Source organism: Alosa alosa, chromosome 7 (genome assembly GCF_017589495.1).
Source record: "Alosa alosa isolate M-15738 ecotype Scorff River chromosome 7, AALO_Geno_1.1, whole genome shotgun sequence".
Taxonomy (NCBI): domain Eukaryota; kingdom Metazoa; phylum Chordata; class Actinopteri; order Clupeiformes; family Clupeidae; genus Alosa; species Alosa alosa.
Window position 1 is genome coordinate 834,651 of NC_063195.1, and position 20,000 is coordinate 854,650.

The 20,000-nt window shown below is 41.0% G+C and overlaps 1 protein-coding gene across 1 annotated transcript in view; it reads right to left on the reverse strand.

Moving 5' to 3' along the window:
* The window catches only part of myo15ab (myosin XVAb), a 139,502-nt gene that overhangs the window by 81,794 nt on the left and 37,708 nt on the right, over positions 1-20,000 (reverse strand). Inside the window, 6 exon segments of the mRNA XM_048247871.1 lie at positions 6,082-6,207; positions 6,917-7,048; positions 8,077-8,172; positions 11,623-11,746; positions 13,591-13,649; positions 18,164-18,277. Coding sequence (XP_048103828.1) covers positions 6,082-6,207; positions 6,917-7,048; positions 8,077-8,172; positions 11,623-11,746; positions 13,591-13,649; positions 18,164-18,277 — 651 coding nt within the window.

Below are 20,000 nucleotides of genomic sequence, written 5' to 3' on the forward strand. Positions count from 1 at the left end.
ATTATTATTTTTCCCGCCTCCCTAATTTTTGTCAGCCCTAGCCCTAGGCCCTTTGAGACAGAGACACCGCTCCAACTTTAAAACGTCCGGTCAGTACCGGTGTAAGTTGGTCGCGAAGATGACGCCAGGTGGGCGGTCGTTCTTCCGCCATATTGGATTGAACAGAAAGCGAAACTAAATTTTCACAGGTCACAATTTGGTCCGAACGCCACGAAACTTGACGTACATTATCCTTGGACCAAGCCTCACAAAAGTTACCAGAAGGATTTTTGATTTTTCGTTTGCCCGTCACAGCCAAACGAAATCGGCGGCGAAGCTCCGAAACAGGAAGTCGTCCATATCTCAGGAACACTGTCACATATCGATACCAAATTTTGTGTTTGAACTCAGGACTCCAATGTGAGGGTGCATAAGCTTAAAAAAAAAAAACATTCCAAAATTTTCCAGCATTTGGCAAACCACCCATTCGTATTTGGTAACTATCACCTTCCACATTTGCAGTTGTTCTGGTACATCTATCACAATGCCTTCCAAGTATGCACAATCTCTCCAGGCAACCTTGCCCAATCATGAAATCCTTGCCTTGCTCTGCCATGGGATAGTATGGACTTAGAAATTGAAATGGTAAGGAGAACATTAGCTTTTTATTGCTGACGTAGTACAGTTATTTTCACATTGACGGTATTCAAATTACATTTTTCATTATTGTTAAATATCATGATGGGAGAGTATTATTAAAAATGTTACAAGTATGCAAATGCATATGTTTACGGGCATTTAGGTTTTACTGTGTTGTTTTGTTATAAAAAGACATGCAAGGCATTCTGGGCCGTAATGAACAGTGGTCGGCAGCACTGCATAGGCTATACGTAATAATATGAATAGGTGTTTCTGTAAACCTAGGGACAATAAACAGCTATCTCTGTTACAAAAACGAGCTGGTAATCGCTCATTGAAGAGGGAACTATGATAAAAAGATTGTTTTCCTAAAAGCATGGAGTTGACGAAAAGAATAAGCAAGCAATGTCACGTTAATGTTAAATAGCCTACATCTGAACGCTTAGGTGGCAACGTTGTATTACATTTCACTAGTGTACTTGAAATACGGTGTGAGCTTCACAAGTAAGGAAGGTGCAAATATTATGTAATTTATCATGGGAAATTATTGGAAATGTTATTTCTTGTCTATTCTAATTGCAAACTACACACATCCATTAGTACTCACACGCATTACTTTAATACCTTGAAAAGACCCTCATTTCGTTTTATTTGATGTTGCCTAGCAACGCAAGTGTTCAGAGCAAAGATTCTAGAACAGAGCTTCAGAGAGACACGCTTTGAGTTTGTGGCCAAGTACCTAAAATATCGGTTTCCATGTGTATGTGCTGGATGGTGTGCTTCCTTTATGAAAGTAAGTGTTTTATAGAGTTACAGACATAATGAGTCATGTTGTAGTGGTCCACATAAATGTGCTCCTTCTGTTATTAGAATGCTAAGCGGAGATTTAACATCATTCATTTCTTGTGTGGCTAGAAGCTACCTAGCTATGTCATAGGGAGGAGATGTTGCTGTAACGTTATGGGATTTATGTTGCTTAGCGTAATGCCATGGTCATTTGATGAGATGCTTGTACTCGTAATCCGTCCACCGTAACTTTAGGACTCCTATTTTTTTTTTACTAAGAGTAATTCAGGAAGCATTTTAGCCCTAAAAGTAGCGCCTGAGTCTGTGACAGCTTAAGCGAGGACTCCTAATAAGACCGATTCACAAACAATGTTTTGTGGTGGCATTTCACGTCGCGATGTTTTGAAATGCGTCTAACAATCACGAGGGAACAATTTTGCATTGTAGGCATAACTAAGGGATGCAGTAACACCATCAACAACAACAAAAACTAGCCTACTCATTGTTTACATGTACATTAAATGTAACGTTTCATTGTGAATCAAATTAAAATATTCTCCTCTTTGCAAACGTTGGCATAGGCATATGGTGACAGATTAATTTAATAATGTTGCTGCGTGAATCACGGTAAGCGCGAATGAAGTGGCCACTTCTTAATGGGAGTCACTGTATGGAAGTAAAATAGAGATGTTTAAAATAGGATAAAGTTAGGATATGCCCGCTTGACAACGGCAGAGATAACTGGCCTTTGGCCATAGCAACCATCCATTTAGAACGACTGGCCTTCATAGCAACCAAGGATCTTAGCTGTGATTCAGGTAGCTACAGTATGCATGCAATGTGATGCAAAGTATAGAAAGGTGATGAAATATACAGAGACAGGTCAAGAAATATAGTGCAATGTAGACAGTAGTATACAGTTGATTTACAGAAGGTGGTTATATGGTGGTAATATGAATTAAATATAAATATGTGCAGTGTATTAGCAGTTATCTCATACAATAAGTAGAATAATGTATGTAGATGTAGCAGTAACATTATACTAGTAGAAATAATAATATAGATATATGCAGTGTATTAACAGAATATAATAAAACAGAATAAATATGGAAATTCAATATGACAAATATATAACAGATATGTACATAATATACAGCTATGTGCAGTGTGGAAACAGTGTCATTGTAGTACAGAAACAACATTATAAGAGTAGTAAGAATAAGTCTATGTGCAGGATGAATAGTATAAATGTAAGCACCTGTAAAAGCTGACAATTTAATAACCTGTACTGTATTTACTCCATATACCAGAATGCTTTGTAACTTACTTACTACTGTAATTTACTACATTCTGTGTGTGAACCAATCAAATGTCTTTGTCTGTTTTGCTTTTATTTGAAATGTATACTCCGCCAATGATTATTTGTTATTTGTTTATACCCGCGAAATCGCGGGTAATGTGAAGGTTCCATCTCCTCAGAGAGGAGAAGGCTCAGGAGTTCCATTCTGCCCGGAGTGAAGAGAGGTCACTGTTTCTCCTGCTCCGCCTGTCAGTGCTGTTCGGTGGCGACTTAGCGGTGCTTTTATGTACCCCGGCCCACGAACGGTGAAATGTGCGAGTGGGTCACGTTCATTGTGATCGGTTTGGAGTGGACTGACTTCGTGTCTCTCGTCGGGTTGTTGTTCAACTTGAGCTTACTGTTTTGCTAGTGCTACAGGTCGTTAGCTACTAGCTACTCTAGCTCTTGTTGCAGTTTTCCTTCAGAGACGAACTCGTTTATACCTCCGGTGCTGGACCCACCGGAGCTACCCGACCCTCTGAAGGACGACTGTTACCTCCGGTGCTGAGCCCACCGGAGGACCAACCGCCCTGCTACTGCTGGTGTCGCTGCTACGTTGGCTAGCTCAAGGCCCGTCTGCGCCTGGACAACGGTCGTCGGTTTGGCTGAGTGGAGTGAAACTGTTCGTTCGTGAGTACACTTACACTGACACACACACACACACTCGGTCTTCGCCACGAGCGACCGGCGAGTCGGATGGGCATTGTAGCGGTCGCTACCCTGCCTTCAGCTCATAGACGAGCTATACGGTAAGTGTAGTATTTTTACAGTTTGAGAGGCGCAAGACGCGTGGCATTATTTATTTTTGCAGCCAATCACTGCTGTCATTTTATTTTATTGATTTGATCTGTCATAGAAGCTAAATTCGAAGGCAGGCCCAAAGGTAAAATCCAACTAACCGCATTCACCCCGCAAGCCAATAGTTGAATAGCCCTCTCCTAGAGCTTTTGAGGTATTGCCACTGCTCCAACACTGAAAGGCACTGTTAGAATGCTTGGATCAAGCCAGGTTCAGCATAGCGTATGTCACTGTCTGCTCACGTTGGTGACCGGACCAGGGCAAGCCCACTTTCGCAGTTCCCGCGGGAAATGCAGTCTAGTTATTATTTTTATACTATATTGCTATTGCTATTGCTACAGTCAATGTTTAAAGTGCTAAGATTGTTCACAAAAGTTTGTGAAAACATGCACATCAGAGTACTGCTTTACTAATGTAAAATATAATTAGGCCTACAATAGTTTAATTGTTTTTGCATTGTTGCATGATGCTTGGATGAGAAATACTTCTCAAAACAACAGCAGTTATATGGGTGCCGTTGTTTTGGGATGTTTCCCTCATGCAAGCATCATACACTGATAGAATATTTATATGCTATTTAATTACATTTAATTTGAATGCCTGAAAGTAAAGATTCAGGAAACACAATACCAGCTTTTGTGAATGGTAAATGGCGGATCAGATCATGCGTAAATCACTGATCTGGAGATCTTTAACTAAGACTAATTAATAGCTTTTGGCTGACTTTGATACTTAATGCCAAACAGTGTTTTATATAGTCTGTGCTCTGTTTTTTAATGGAAGTTGCATAAATCCACGTTGTTCTATTAAATGTTAATTAAATAGTCTTCCAATAGGTTGAAGCTTAGCTTTGCTACCAAAGTGCACACGCATGCATTAAATAAACGCTCATACCATGTCTTAATTCTATGCCTCTATGTTTGATGACACCAAATTAACTTAAATGAAGTATTTCCTACTAATTGCACAAATGTTTGTTTTCTTTTTCTGTCCGCGGCTCCTTGATCAATTGCGCAGCAAATTATCTGAGGATGGCCCGGGAATAATTTCACTCTGCAGACCATTGTCCACATTGCGGACTGCGGCCCATAGTTTGACAAATGGTGACCTGCATGCTGCCATTTTAAGGCCTTTTTACGGTGTGTTTTAGCCGGGTTTTCGCGTGGAAGGCTCTGTAGAAATCTAGCACCCTATTCAACGGTTAAACTGAAAGAGCGTGCCGTTCACAGACACCAGAATGAACAAGTTCACAGTAACGTTCATCAGGCAGTAGTAATACAGTGCGTTCAGTTCACGTTCGCTCAAAATATGAACGAGTTCATGAACTTTCGTTCAATGAACGCGCTCAGGCACAACACTGGGGAGTGGGGTAGCTGAAAGTTGACATTTGCCCTGACTGAATACTGATGAATAATGATGAAGTCGAGGCCCACTTGCGGCGCTGCAGTGAGTTCGTGGGCTACCGTTGCATTGTGGGAAATGGAGTATTGGTGCGTGCAAAACAGCAGCCGGCGGCTGTGGCCTGCGGGCCGCTTCTAATACTAATCAAATATCATCCCGGGGGACGTAGATAATTCATTCGCGGGCCGGATCCGGCATGTCTGGTCTAGCCCTTTCCCTGTGTGCATGGGGTCAATAGTCTAGCCCTTTCCCTGTGGGGTCAACAGTCTAGCCCTTTCCCTGTGTGCATGGGGTCAACAGTCTAGCCCAGGGGTGGGAAAACTGCGGCCCACGGGCCGGATCCGGCCCGCCAAGCACTTTCATCCGGCCCGCCGAGCATTTCATTTGGTTATCAGGCTGCTCGCTATTTTTTTTCCTGCGATAGTTGGTTAGCTTTACTGCAAACTGTTTTTCACTCTCCTTAGAGAACGTTTACAATGTCAATGTCAAAACATCATGTTAAATAGAGATAACATCATGTTAAACTAAGTTAACACTTAGTTATCTCCTTTGCAGCAGATCTAACGTGAACATTATGCGATCCATTTAATTGGGAACGCGTCTGCACTCACAAGAGGGAGAGAGAGCCGCAGTTTCTGGCTTGTCATTGTTGATAAGTGATATGTCCTTCTTATAAGAAACTTTTAAAAGGAAATCATGAAGGCAACAGTATTTCCCACTACTGACCATTTAAAAACTGTGAGAGGGCCCAGCCGTAGGTACAGCACTAGCCATAGCGGAGCAGACAGAAGATCATTGAGAAATAAACGTGAATTAAAGCGACTGCCTTAAAGCGACAGTGCACAATTTATACATCATAACAGCATAAAATTAGCAGTATTTTTAAGCAATTCACATTTTAAAACAAATACTTTTCATACTAAATTATAGTATATATTATATATTATAGGCTATAAAAAATGTATTTTATTTTGTGTGTCGTGGGGGTTGTTGTTGTGGGTCTACCGGGCAATTTTCAAAACCCAATGTGGCCCTTGAGCCAAAAAGTTTGCCCGCCCCTGGTCTAGTCCTTTCCCTGTGGGGTCAACAGTCTAGAAATGTGTGTGTGTGTGTGTGTGTGTGTGTGTGTGTGTACACACCTGATAAGTGACCCGTCCTGCGTAGTGTTTGATGGTGAACTCTGGTTGGGGCATTTTTGGCCTTGAATACAGAGGGTTGTTTCCATGGTGATAGTGGCACTTCTGAAGGAAGGTGTGGTCAGTTGCCTTGGAAACAACACAAAAATAATTATCAACACGAACAAGCTTATAGTTTAGAGTCTTTATTGTCCTGTAAGGATATTCTTTTTCACACACATCATTGCATTCCATGCAGGATATACACAGCCTCACACATAACATAATACATACCCCCCCCACAGTTTCCCTCCCTCCTCAACACAATACAAGCAAAAAGGTGGACAGTGCAGAAACATAAAACACAAAAGAATAGGGGGGATGGATGATTGTCACAGGAGTTTGTTTAGTGCAGTGATAGCTGAGGGTATAAAACTTTTCTTAAAGTGCTTTTTTTCCAGTCCAGGGCTCTGTATCTGCGGCCAGATGGGGAGTAGGGTGAAGAACCGGTTCAGGGATGGTCAGGGCTGCTTACTATGGTGCGTGCAAGTGGTGGTGGCTGTGTCATTTGCATCAGTGAGGCTGGGGTGGGAAGCTGTATTATCTTGGATGCTAAGTGTGAGATTTTAATGAGTTTGTTCTTGCTGGTGACATTTAGTATGGTGAAGAAACAGGGGGAGCAGTAGAGTAGAAGGGGTTGGATGATGCTTTTGTAGAGCAGCAGAAGGAGATGGGGGGCAACATACAGTGATCTTAGTTTGCGTATTGCATACAGTCTCTGTTGTGCACGTTTCTGTGTGTTATGTGAGTTCAAATGTTTGTGTGTAAATGTATTGGGTGTGTGTGTGTGTGTGTGTACCTGAGGGAAACCGTTCTGGTCGTCCAGGATGCGTAGTATCCCATGAGGTTTTGCAGTGATGAGGTCGATGCAGTTCTGATTGTCCGTGAAACTTACTTCCTCCCAAATAATCTGCTCCCGAAAATATTCTTCCTGAAAGGGATAGAGGGAAGAGGGATAGAGAGGCAGGAAGGGAGGAAGGGAGAGAGAGGGAAGAGGGATGGAGGGATAGAGAGGGAGGAGGGGATTGACAGAGAAAAATGGAGATTAATTTCCCACCGCTACTGATTAAAGTAGTACAACAACATGTTGTAGCTTCTGAACCTCAAGTTAACATCTGTTATCTTCTACATGGCTACCGCTGCACGGGTAACTGCTACCACTTTACTGATAGCTACATGGGGAGCTGCTACAATTTACTGTTAACTACATGGGGAGCTGCTACAAAACTTTACTGTTAGCTACATGGGGAGCTGCTACAAAACTTTACTGTTAACTACATATGTAACTGCTGCAACTTTACTGTTAGCTACATGTAACTGCTATAACTTTACTGTTGGCTACATGGGTAACTGCTACAACGTTACTGTTAGCTACATGGGGAGCTGCTACAACTTTACTGTTAGCTACATGCTACAACGTTACTGTTAGCTACATGGGTAACTGCTACAACTGTACTGTTAGCTACATGGATAACTGCTACAACGTTACTGTTAGCTACATGCTACAATGTTGCTGTTAGCTACATGAATAACTGCTACAACTGTACTGTTAGCTACATGCTACAACTGTACTGTTAGCTACATGGGTAACGGCTACAACTGTACTGTTAGCTACATGCTACAACTGTACTGTTAGTTACATGGGTAACTGCTACAACGTTACTGTTAGCTACATGGGTAACTGCTACAACTTTATTGTTAGCTACATAGGTAACTGCTACAACTGTACTGTTAGCTACATGCTGCAACGTTACTGTTAGCTACATGCTACAACTGTACTGTTAGCTACATGCTGCAACGTTACTGTTAGCTACATGGGTAACAATGTTGCGGTTAGCTACATGGGTAACTACTACAAGCTACATGTTACAACGTTGCGGTTAGCTACATGGGTAATGTTGGTGTGACTACTGTTAGCTGCGTGGGTAATGTTGGTGGGTGTGCGCGTGTGTGTATTACCTGCTCCTGCTTGAAAATTATGCGTGTGAAGTACGATTGAAGAGTCTCATTGGCATAATTAATACAGAGCTGCTCAAAGCTGTTGAAGAACAAGTCCTGTGAAACACACACACACAAACACATAGATGATGATGATGAATGCATACAAATCCAATTGAGACTGAGACTAAGATGACTAAGAGTGAGATTTTGAGTGTATGTGTGTGCTTACTGGTGTGTGTGCTTGCAGGTGTGTGGTACTTCTCGTCTAACTCAAATATATCCAGTACGGCTATAGGAAGTATGCGTGTGTGTGTGTGTTGTGTATGTCTGTGAATAGTATGAGTGTGTGTGTTACCTCAAACCCATATACAGTATCCTATATGGCTATAGACAGTGTGTCTGTGTGTGATTGTGTGTGTGTGTGTGTGTTAGTTTTAATTTCGTCAGACGAGACGAGAGGAAATATGTTCGTCAACGACCTTTTTTTTCATGACTAAGACGAGACGATGACGAGACGGCAGTAATGTCCTGAAACACTGACTAAGACTATCTTAAGATGCATTGTTGTTGACTAAAAAAGAGAGACTAAAATGTTTTGCATGAAATAAAAAACTAAGATAAAATCTCTTTCATTTTCGTCTACAAAAATAAGAAGACAGAATATCTAGCTGTTATGTTTTCAAAATATTCCGAATGAGTTCATAATGCCAACAGCTTTCCTGTAGCTAGTCCACGTGCTGTTGTTGCTGTAACCCTGTGGCTGCAACACAAAACTACATGGAACAAGAACACTGGAGATTTCTGCCAGAGTTAGCAAGCTAACTACCTAAGCTTTATGCCACAATGCTACATACCGAGAAGTTGAAGCTTCTCTTATACAAATTAACATCCCCAGAATGTCCATAATGAAAATGTTCGATCATGTAATGTCAACTATTTAACTAGTTAGACTGATGATGCAAAGTTTGCTAGCAAGTAAGCTAATATGTAAAGTTCGCTAGCAAGTTAGCTATGGCTAAGATGGAGAGTCTGTTTGGGGAATGTGTTATGTTTACGATATCGCCATCTAGCTTGCATGAGTAAAACATTAATACTTTGGCCTATGGCAGTGTTACTCAAACTTTTTCAGTTTCAGGGCCACTTAACTAACCCTAGCTAAAAAAAAAAAAAAGATTAGACCTACTTTCAACAGTAGCCTATAATTAGTCTACACAATAGGCCTACTAACTGAACCACCTTTGCTTATTGTCTTTGCACTTTGCTTATTGTGTGGATTCATACTGTATGATTTAAACTGGCATATCTTACAGACAGTGTTGCAGAACTGTTTTTACATACAAGTTGGTTCAATATTGCAAACCACTCATCTATATTATATTTTACCACGCCTGCTCGCATGGACTACTTGGGATAGCTTATGGACCACCAGTGATCCCCGACCACACTTTGAGAAACACTGGTCTACGAAATATGACAGTGGTCCAGGCAAATCTTTTACTGTCTATGGTCAAATCCCAGCCGAGCTATAACTGTAGCTCGACTTACCTGTGCATGTAAACATACTGACTGACAAAAAAATCAGAATGAGTAATTATAACAGACGAGTAGCCCTGTGGACACACAATATTGTTGAAAATTGAGATGTGTGAAACACTATTTGACTCAAATGATAATCAGAAATAATTTGTTATAAAAAAAAGACTAAAATGTGTTGACTAAAAACTGGCTAAGACTAAGATACCTTTAGTTTTCTTTTGACTAAAAAAATAGACTAAAATGACGAGACTTTTAGTCGACTAAAACTTGACTAACAAAAAATGATATTTGAATGACTAAATATGACAAAGACTAAAAAGGACATTTCGGCCCTAAGACTAAGTTAAAATAGGTGACAAAATTAACACTAGTGAATAGTATGAGTGTGTGTGTTACCTCAAACCCATATACAGTATATCCATATGGCTATAGACAGTGTGTCTGTGTGTGATTGTGTGTGTGTGTGTGTTTAGTTTTAATTTCACAGACGAGACGCGAGAGGAAATATGTTCACAATCCACCTTTTTTTTCATGACTAAGACGAGACGATGACGAGACGGCAGTAATGTCCTGAAACACTGACTAAGACTATCTTAAGATGCATTGTTGTTGACGAAAAAAAGAGACTAAAATGTTTTGCATGAAATAAAACTAAGATAAAATCTCTTCATTTTCGCCTACAAAATAAGAAGACAGAATATCTAGCTGTTATGTTTTCAAAATATTCAATGAGTTCATACGCAACAGCTTTCCTGTAGCTAGTCTACGGTTAAGTTGCTGTAACCCTGTGGCTGCAACACCTAAACTACATGGAACAAGAACACTGGAGATTTCTGCCAGAGTTAGCAAGCTAACTACCTAAGCTTTATGCCACAATGCTACATACCGAGAAGTTGAAGCTTCTCTTATACAAATTAACATCCCCCAGAATGTCCATACGAAAATGTTCGTCATGTAATGTCAACTATTTAACTAGTTAGACTGATGATGCAAAGTTTGCTAGCAAGTAAGCTAATATGTAAAGTTCGCTAGCAAGTTAGCTATGGCTAAGATGGAGAGTCTGTTTGGGGAATGTGTTATGTTTACATATCGCCATCTAGCTAGGGAGTAAAACATTAATACTTTGGCCTATGGCAGTGTTTCTCAAACTTTTCAGTTTCAGGACCACTTAACTAACCCTAGCTAAAAAAAAAAAAAAGATTAGACCTACTTCAACAGTAGCCTATAATTAGTCTACACAATAGGCCTACTAACTGAACCACCTTGCTTATTGTCTTTGCACTTTGCTTATTGTGTGTGATTCATACTGTATGATTTAAACTGGCATATCTTACATAGACAGTGTTGCAGAACTGTTTTTACATACAAGTTGGTTCAATATTGCAAACCACTCATCTATATTATATTTTACCACGTCTGCTCGCGGACTACTTGGGATAGCTTATGACCACCAGTGATCCCCGACCACACTTTGAGAAACACTGGTCTACTTAATATGACAGTGGTCCAGGCAAATCTTTTACTGTCTATGGTCAATCCCAGCCGAGCTATAACTGTAGCTCGACTTACCTGTGCATGTAAACATACTGACTGACAAAAATCAGAATGAGTAATTATAACAGACGCAGTAGCCCTGTGGACACACAATATTGTTGGAAAATTGAGATGTGTGAAACACTATTTGACTCAAAATGATAATCAGAAATAATTTGTTATAAAAAAAAGACTAAAATGTGTTGACTAAAACTGGCTAAGACTAAGATACCTTTAGTTTTCTTTTGACTAAAAATAGACTAAAATGACGAGACTTTTAGTCGACTAAAACTTGACTAACAAAAATGATATTTGAATGACTAAATATGACAAAGACTAAAAAGGACATTTCGTCCTAAGACTAAGTTAAAAATAGGTGACAAAATTAACACTAGTGAATAGTATGAGTGTGTGTGTTACCTCAAACCCATATACAGTATATCCAATATGCCAATAGACAGCGTGTCTGTGTGTGATTGTGTGTGTGTGAGTTACCTCAAACCCATATATATCCAATATGGCTATAGACAGAGCCTCATGGCGTGGATAGACCCGCCCATTGATGCGCTCTGTCAGCCAATGGAAGAGCAGCGAGTAAAGTATCTTGGCAACGGCATCTCTGTGGTCAAAACACACACACACACACACACACACACACAAAGATATTCACTCACCCACAAACACACAGACAGACACACACACACACACACACACACACACACACACACACACAGATATTCACTCACCCACAAACACATAGACACACACACACACACACACACATACAGACAGACACACACACAAACACATATGTGTACACATATACAGGGTGCGATTTGTAGGGGGGGATGGTGAGGATTTCCCCCCCTCTGGTTTTCCTATCCCTACCTCTGCTAAATTATTTTTATCGTCGGGGGGGACAACATTTATCCCCCCTCTACCCCTCATATTGATTAATGCTACTTCATATAAGTAAAAGCTGCAATGTGAGAACAGTCTAGTAGGCTAGCCTACATAATAATCTGACATCAGAAACGCGACCGCCACCGGCCAGCACTGATGCTGCTAACACAGTGGCTGCGTGATAATTAATTTGGCCTTGATTGTGCAGGACATTTCAGAATGTCAAGTGTGTAATTCATCATAAATGGCTAGGTTCAATAGAAAAGTTGAAAGAAATGACAAATGAAAGAAAACGAGAAGGATTCAGTGAAGCATAATAATGTTTTAGAACCTTCAAAATTAGAAAACTGATGCAACTGAGATGGAGGACAACTGCACGAGTAGAACGTAGGCCTTTTTCCGGGCGGAACTTACATTAAATGAGGAGATATTTGCTGAATGTCACAAAAAGTGTTACAGAAATTGCTTGGCATCGCTTTTATTCAATGGCTCTCACCAAAACACCTGTAGTTTATGGAGGACGAACGAGAAAGCACTGCGCTTGATAAATCAGCCAGTAGGCTAGGCCTAGTAGACAAATAACTTTAGAAATAATCTGTACTGCAAAAACGAATGTTGGTGGGTATTTAAACTATCTAGCTGGTGTTTTAACAGCTACAAGAAATAGAAGCTTCATGGTCTTTATGTTCTGGTTCGAATTATTTTCATTAAACTTCAAGTTGCCCTATAACTTTACTCTCCAAACTCTTCACTGCACTGTAGGCAATTAACTGACAGTATGATAGGCTATTTATTTTCTGTAGGCTACCATAAACACATTTATTTTTTCAACTTTTGCAATATTATGCATTTGGCTACTGAACACAAATCAGCAGGAGAGAAATGCACGAGCCTACGCGAGCAGTAGCGCAATGTGTAGGCTATTTGGTTACCAACTAACACTGTTAGCCAATTCACTAACTTAAGACTTCAGTGCCATCATATACAACATTTTTTTACATAACACATACAGAAAGGATGGAGGCAGCAAAAGTAGAGAAGTAATTTCAGATGGGGCAAGAACAAGGTGAATTTGTATGCTTGTCAAAACGTAGTCCTACCCTGCATTAGAGGAGCTGATCATCATACCAAGCACACTCGCTGTTTAAAGTCATACACCACAGTAAACTAAAACTAAAAATTTTTGGGGGGGTGGGGGTTTACAAACTTATTCAAAATCATCCCCCTCTGTTTTTTACACAAATCGCACCCTGCACATGTACACACATATGTGTACACATATACACACATAAACATAACATCAGCTGCTTGACCACAAATCCCCCTAGGGATCAATAAAGTATCTATCTATCTATCTAATAACTTCAAATTTAAAAGTTTGTGTGTGTGATACACACCTGGCATCCACAGCACTCTCCACTGTGTGTGTGTGTGTGTGTGTGTGTGTGTGTGTGTGTGTGAGAGTGAGTGTGTGTGTGTGTGTGTGTGTGTGACAGAGAGAGAGAGAGAGTGTGTGTGTGTGTGAGTTAATGAGTGTGTGTGTGTGTGTGTGATACACACCTGGCATCCACAGCACTCTCCACTGTGAGAGGAGTGTATATCTTTTCCCTCATTGCATCCTGTGGAGACACATGAACAGATCAACAACACACACACACTCACTCATATACACACACACACACACACACACACACACACACTCACTCACTCATACACACACACACTCTGGTGTACTGGCCTACTCTATAACTACTACCTACTCTATAGGACTCTGGTGTAGCTACTCTATAACTACTACCTACTCTATAGGACTCTGGTGTAGCTACTCTATAACTACTACCTACTCTATAGGACTCTGGTGTACTGGCCTACTCTATAACTACTACCTACTCTATAGGACTCTGGTGTACTGGCCTACTCTATAACTACTACCTACTCTATAGGACTCTGGTGTAGCTACTCTATAACTACTACCTACTCTATAGGACTCTGGTGTGTAGCTACTCTATAACTACTACCTACTCTATAGGACTCTGATGTAGCTACTCTATAACTACTACCTACTCTATAGGACTCTGGTGTACTGGCCTACTCTATAACTACTACCCCTACTCTATAGGACTCTGGTGTACTGGCCTACTCTATAACTACTACCTACTCTATAGGACTCTGGTGTAGCTACTCTATAACTACTACCTACTCTATAGGACTCTGGTGTAGCTACTCTATAACTACTACCTACTCTATAGGACTCTGGTGTACTGGCCTACTCTATAACTACTACCTACTCTATAGGACTCTGGTGTAGCTACTCTATAACTACTACCTACTCTATAGGGACTCTGGTGTACTGGCCCTACTCTATAACTACTACCTACTCTATAGGACTCTGGTGTAGCTACTCTATAACTACTACCTACTCTATAGGACTCTGGTGTAGCTACTCTATAACTACTACCTACTCTATAGGACTCTGGTGTACTGGCCTACTCTATAACTACTACCTACTCTATAGGACTCTGGTGTAGCTACTCTATAACTACTACCTACTCTATAGGACTCTGGTGTACTGGCCTACTCTATAACTACTACCTACTCTATAGGACTCTGGTGTAGCTACTCTATAACTACTACCTACTCTATAGGACTCTGGTGTAGCTACTCTATAACTACTACCTACTCTATAGGACTCTGGTGTACTGGCCTACTCTATAACTACTACCTACTCTATAGGACTCTGGTGTACTGGCCTACTCTATAACTACTACCTACTCTATAGGACTCTGGTGTAGCTACTCTATAACTACTACCACTCTATAGGGACTCTGGCCATTGTAGCTACTCTATAACTACTACCTACTCTATAGGACTCTGGTGTACTGGCCTACTCTATAACTACTACCCTACTCTATAGGACTCTGGTTGTACTGGCCTACTCTATAACTACTACCTACTCTATAGGACTCTGGTGTACTGGCCTACTCTATAACTACTACCTACTCTATAGGACTCTGGTGTAGCTACTCTATAACTACTACCTACTCTATAGGACTCTGGTGTACTGGCCTACTCTATAACTACTACCTACTCTATAGGACTCTGGTGTAGCTACTCTATAACTACTACCTACTCTATAGGACTCTGGTGTACTGGCCTACTCTATAACTACTACCTACTCTATAGGACTCTGGTGTAGCTACTCTATAACTACTACCTACTCTATGGGACTCTGGTACCACCTACTGGTCCTGCTCTATAACTACTACCTACTCTATAGGACTCTGGTGTAGCTACTCTATAACTACTACCTACCTATGGGACTCTGGTGTACTGGCCTACTCTATAACTACTACCTACTCTATAGGACTCTGGTGTATAACTGGGACTCTGGTGTACTGGCCCACTCTATAACCACTACCCACTCTATAGGACTCTGGTGTGTGGCCTACTCTATAACTACTACCTACTCTATAGGACTCTGGTGTAAGCCTACTGCTCTATAACTACTACCACTCTATAGGACTCCCTGGTAGGCTACTCTATAACTACTACCTACTCTATAGGACTCTGGTGTACTGGGACCCTGCTCTATAACTACTACCTACTCTATAGGACTCTGGTGTACTGGCCTACTCTATAACTACTACCTACTCTATAGGACTCTGGTGTAGCTACTCTATAACTACTACCTACTCTATAGGACTCTGTTGTAGCTACTCTATAACTACTACCTACTCCTAGGACTCTGATGTAGCTACTCTATAACTACTACCTACTCTATAGGACTCTGGTGTACTGGCCTACTCTATAACTACTACCTACTCTATAGGACTCTGGTGTACTGGCCCCTACTCTATACCTACTACCTACTCTATAGGACTCTGGTGTACTGGCCTACTCTATAACTACTACCTACTCTATAGGACTCTGGTGTAGCTACTCTATAACTACTACCTACTCTATAGGACTCTGGTGTACTGGCCTACTCTATAACTACTACCTACTCTATAGGACTCTGGTGTAGCTACTCTATAACTACTACCTACTCTATAGGACTCTGGTGTAGCTACTCTATAACTACTACCTACTCTATAGGACTCTGGTGTAGCTACTCTATAACTACTACCTACTCTATAGGACTCTGGTGTACTGGCCTACTCTATAACTACTACCTACTCTATAGGACTCTGGTGTACTGGCCTACTCTATAACTACTACCTACTCTATAGGACTCTGGTGTAGCTACTCTATAACTACTACCTACTCTATAGGACTCTGGTGTACTGGCCTACTCTATAACTCTATAATATTTCAAAATATTCCGAATGAGTTCATACTCAACAGCTTTCCTGTAGGCTAGTCTACGTGCTGTTGCTGCAACCCTGTGGCTGCAACACGAAACGACATGGAACAAGAACACTGGAGATTTCTGCCAGAGTTAGCAGCTTTATGCCACAATGCTACATACCCAGAAGTTGAAGCTTCTGTCATACAAATTAACATCCACCAGAATGTCCATTCGAAAATGTTCATCATGTAATGTCAACTATTTAACTAGTTAGACTGATGATGCAAAGTTTGCTAGCAAGTAAGCTAATATGTAAAGTTCAAGCTAGCAAGTTAGCTATGGCTAAGATGGGTAGTCTGTTTGGGGAATGTGTTGTGTTTACGATATCGCCATCTAGCGAGGCGGAGTAAAACATTAATACTTTGGTCACGACAGTGTTTCTCAAACTTTTTCAGTTTCAGGACCACTTAACTAACCCTAGCTAAAAAAAAAAAAAAGATTAGACCTACTTCAACAGTAGCCTATAATTAGTCTACACTATAGGCCTACTCACTGAACCACCTTGCTTATTGTCTTTGCACTTTGCTTATTGTGTGGATTCATACTGTATGATTTAAACTGGCATATCTTACATAGACAGTATTGCAGAACTGTTTTTACATACAAGTTGGTTCAATATTGCAAACAACTCATCTATATTATATTTTACCACGCCTGCTCAAGGACCACTTGGGATAGCTTGTGGACCACCAGTGATTCCCGGACCACACTTTGAGAAACACTGGTCTACGAATATGACAGTGGTCCAGTCAAATCTTTTACTGTCTATGGTCAAATCCCAGCCGAGCTATAACTGTAGCTCGACTTACCTGTGCATGTAAACATACTGACTGACAAAAAATCTGAATGTGTAATTATAACAGACGAGTAGCCCTGTGGACACACAATATTGTTGGAAAATTGAGATTTGTGAAACACTATTTGACTCAAATGGTAATCAGAAATAAATTTGTTATATAAAAAAAGACTAAAATGTGTTGACTAAAACTGACTAAGACTAAGATACCTTTAGTTTTCTTTTGACGAAAAGTAGACTAAAATGACGAGACTTTTAGTCCACTAAAACTTGACTAATAAAAATTATATTTGAATGACTAAATATGACAAAGACTAAAAAGGACATTTCGTCACAAGACTAAGACTAACACTAAATTAAAAATAGGTGACAAAATTAACACTACTATCCTTGTGTTTACCGTGTTCTAGAGACTACCCTTGTGTGTTCTGTGTTCTACCCTTGTGTGTTCCGTGTTCTACCTTTGTGTGTACCGTGTTCTTGACTACCCTTGTGTGTTCCGTGTTCTACCCTTGTGTGTACCGTGTTCTTGACTACCCTTGTGTGTTCCGTGTTCTTGACTACCCTTGTGTGTTCCGTGTTCTACCCTTGCGTATACCGTGTTCTTGACTACCCTTGTGTGTTCCGTGTTCTTGACTACCCTTGTGTGTACCGTGTTCTACCCTTGTGTGTACTGTGTTCTAGACTATCCTTGTGTGTGCCGTGTTCTAGACTAACCTTTTATGGCCGTGTTCTAGACCCACCCTTGTGTGTACTGTGTTCTTGAATACCCTTGTGTGTGCCGTGTTCTAGACTAACCTTGCGTGTACCGTGTTCTAGACCACCCTTGTGTGTACTGTGTTCTTGAATACCCTTGTGTGTGCCGTGTTTTAGACTAACCTTGCGTGATCCGTGTTTTAGACCACCCTTGTGTGTACTGTATTCTTGACTACCCTTGTGTGTTCCGTGTTGTAGACTACCCTTGTGTGTACCAGTGTGTATGTGTGTACCGTGACTTTGTAGGTGAGAGCTTTCTGGAGTCCCTCTGGTGAGATCTGTAAGAGTTCGGCAACCACTCTAATCTCCTGAGCACTGACCACACCTGCCCCCTCCTGCACATCCGACTGGAGGAGAGAGAGGGGGGGAGGGAGGGGAGGAAAGAGAGAGAGACAGGGATAGAGAGGGGGAGGGAGAGAGAGAAGGAGAGGGGGGAGGGGGATGGACAGAGAGGGGGAGGGATAGAGAGGGAGAGAGAGGGAGGGGGAGAGAGAGAGAGAGAGAGGGATAGAGAGGGGGAGGGACAGAGAGAGAGAGAGAGAGGAGGGAGTGAATAATGAAAACTAGACTGCATTTCCGGCGGGAACTGCAAAAGTGTGCTTGCCCTGGTCCGGTCAGCAACGTGAGCAGACAGTGGCATACGCTATGCTGAACCTGGCTTGATCCAGGCATTGTAACGGTGCCTTTCAGTGTTGGAGCAGTGGCAATATCCCAAAAGCTCTAGGAGAGGGCTATTCAACTATTGGCTTGCGGGTTGAATGTGATTCGTTGGATTTTACCTTTGGCCTGCCTTCTCGGTTTAGCTTCTATGACTGAGATCAAATCAATAAAATAAAATGACAGCAGTGATTGGCTGCAAAAATAAATAATGTCACGTGTCTTGCGCCTCTCAAACTGGGCTATCAGGTAACCTACAGAGGAATTGAAATTATGAAATATGACCAAGGCATTTAAAAGCTACTTGTTTGTCAGGATACTTTTTCACTGATTTATTTAAAAAAAATATGAGCTATGAGTGTGAATGTTATATATTCCATCCCACAAATTATGTTTTACTGGTTTATTTGACAAATAATCTATATGGATTTGCTCTATAAAGACCGTATGTCTGTTTGGGATTGTTTTGTGAGCCTGGGGTTGTTTTGAGAGCCTATTGATGTAGCCTATCTCAGAATAAAGGAATACTTCATATTACTCTAAACCACCGTCTGTAAATCAACTGTATATTACTGTCTACATTGCACTATATTTCTTGACCTGTCTCTGTATGTTTCATCACCTTTCTATACTTTGCCTCACATTGCAACACAGCTCAGATCTTTGGTTGCTATGAAGGCCAGTCGCTCTAAATGGATGGTTGCTATGGCCAAAGGCCAGTTCTATCTCTGCCGTTGTCAAGCCGGCATATCGTAGAATTCTGATTAACCTTATCTTAAAACATCTCTATTTTACTTATCCCACTTCCATACAGTGGGTCCCATTAAGAAGTGGCCACTTCATTCAAGGCTTACCGTGATTCACACAGCAGCATTAATAAATTAATCTGTCACCATATGCCTATGCTTACGTTTGCAAAGAAAACATTTTAATTTGATCCACATGAAACGCGTTACATTTCATGTACATGTTGACAATGAGTAGGCTAGTTTTGGTTGTTGGTGGTGTTATTGCATCCCTTAGTTATGCCTACAATGCAAGTTCCCTCACATTGGAAGCTCCTGTAGACAATAGTAGACGCATTTCAAAACATCGTGTTAGGAGTCCTTGCCACTTCTTTTAAGCCGTCACAGACGTAGGTGCTATTTTTAGGGCTAAAGTGCTTAGTGAATTACTGTTAGTAAAAAAATAGCAGTCCTAAAGTTACACGTGACGATGTTACGAGTCTAAGCATCTCATATCAAATGACCATGGCATTACTCTAAACAACATAAATCCCAATTAGCAACATAGCACTACATCTCCTCCTCCCTATAGCTAGCCACACAAGAAATTAATGATACTAAATCTCTGCTTAGCATGCTTCTCCCGCTTAGCATTCTAATAACAGAAGGGTCACATTTATGTTGACCA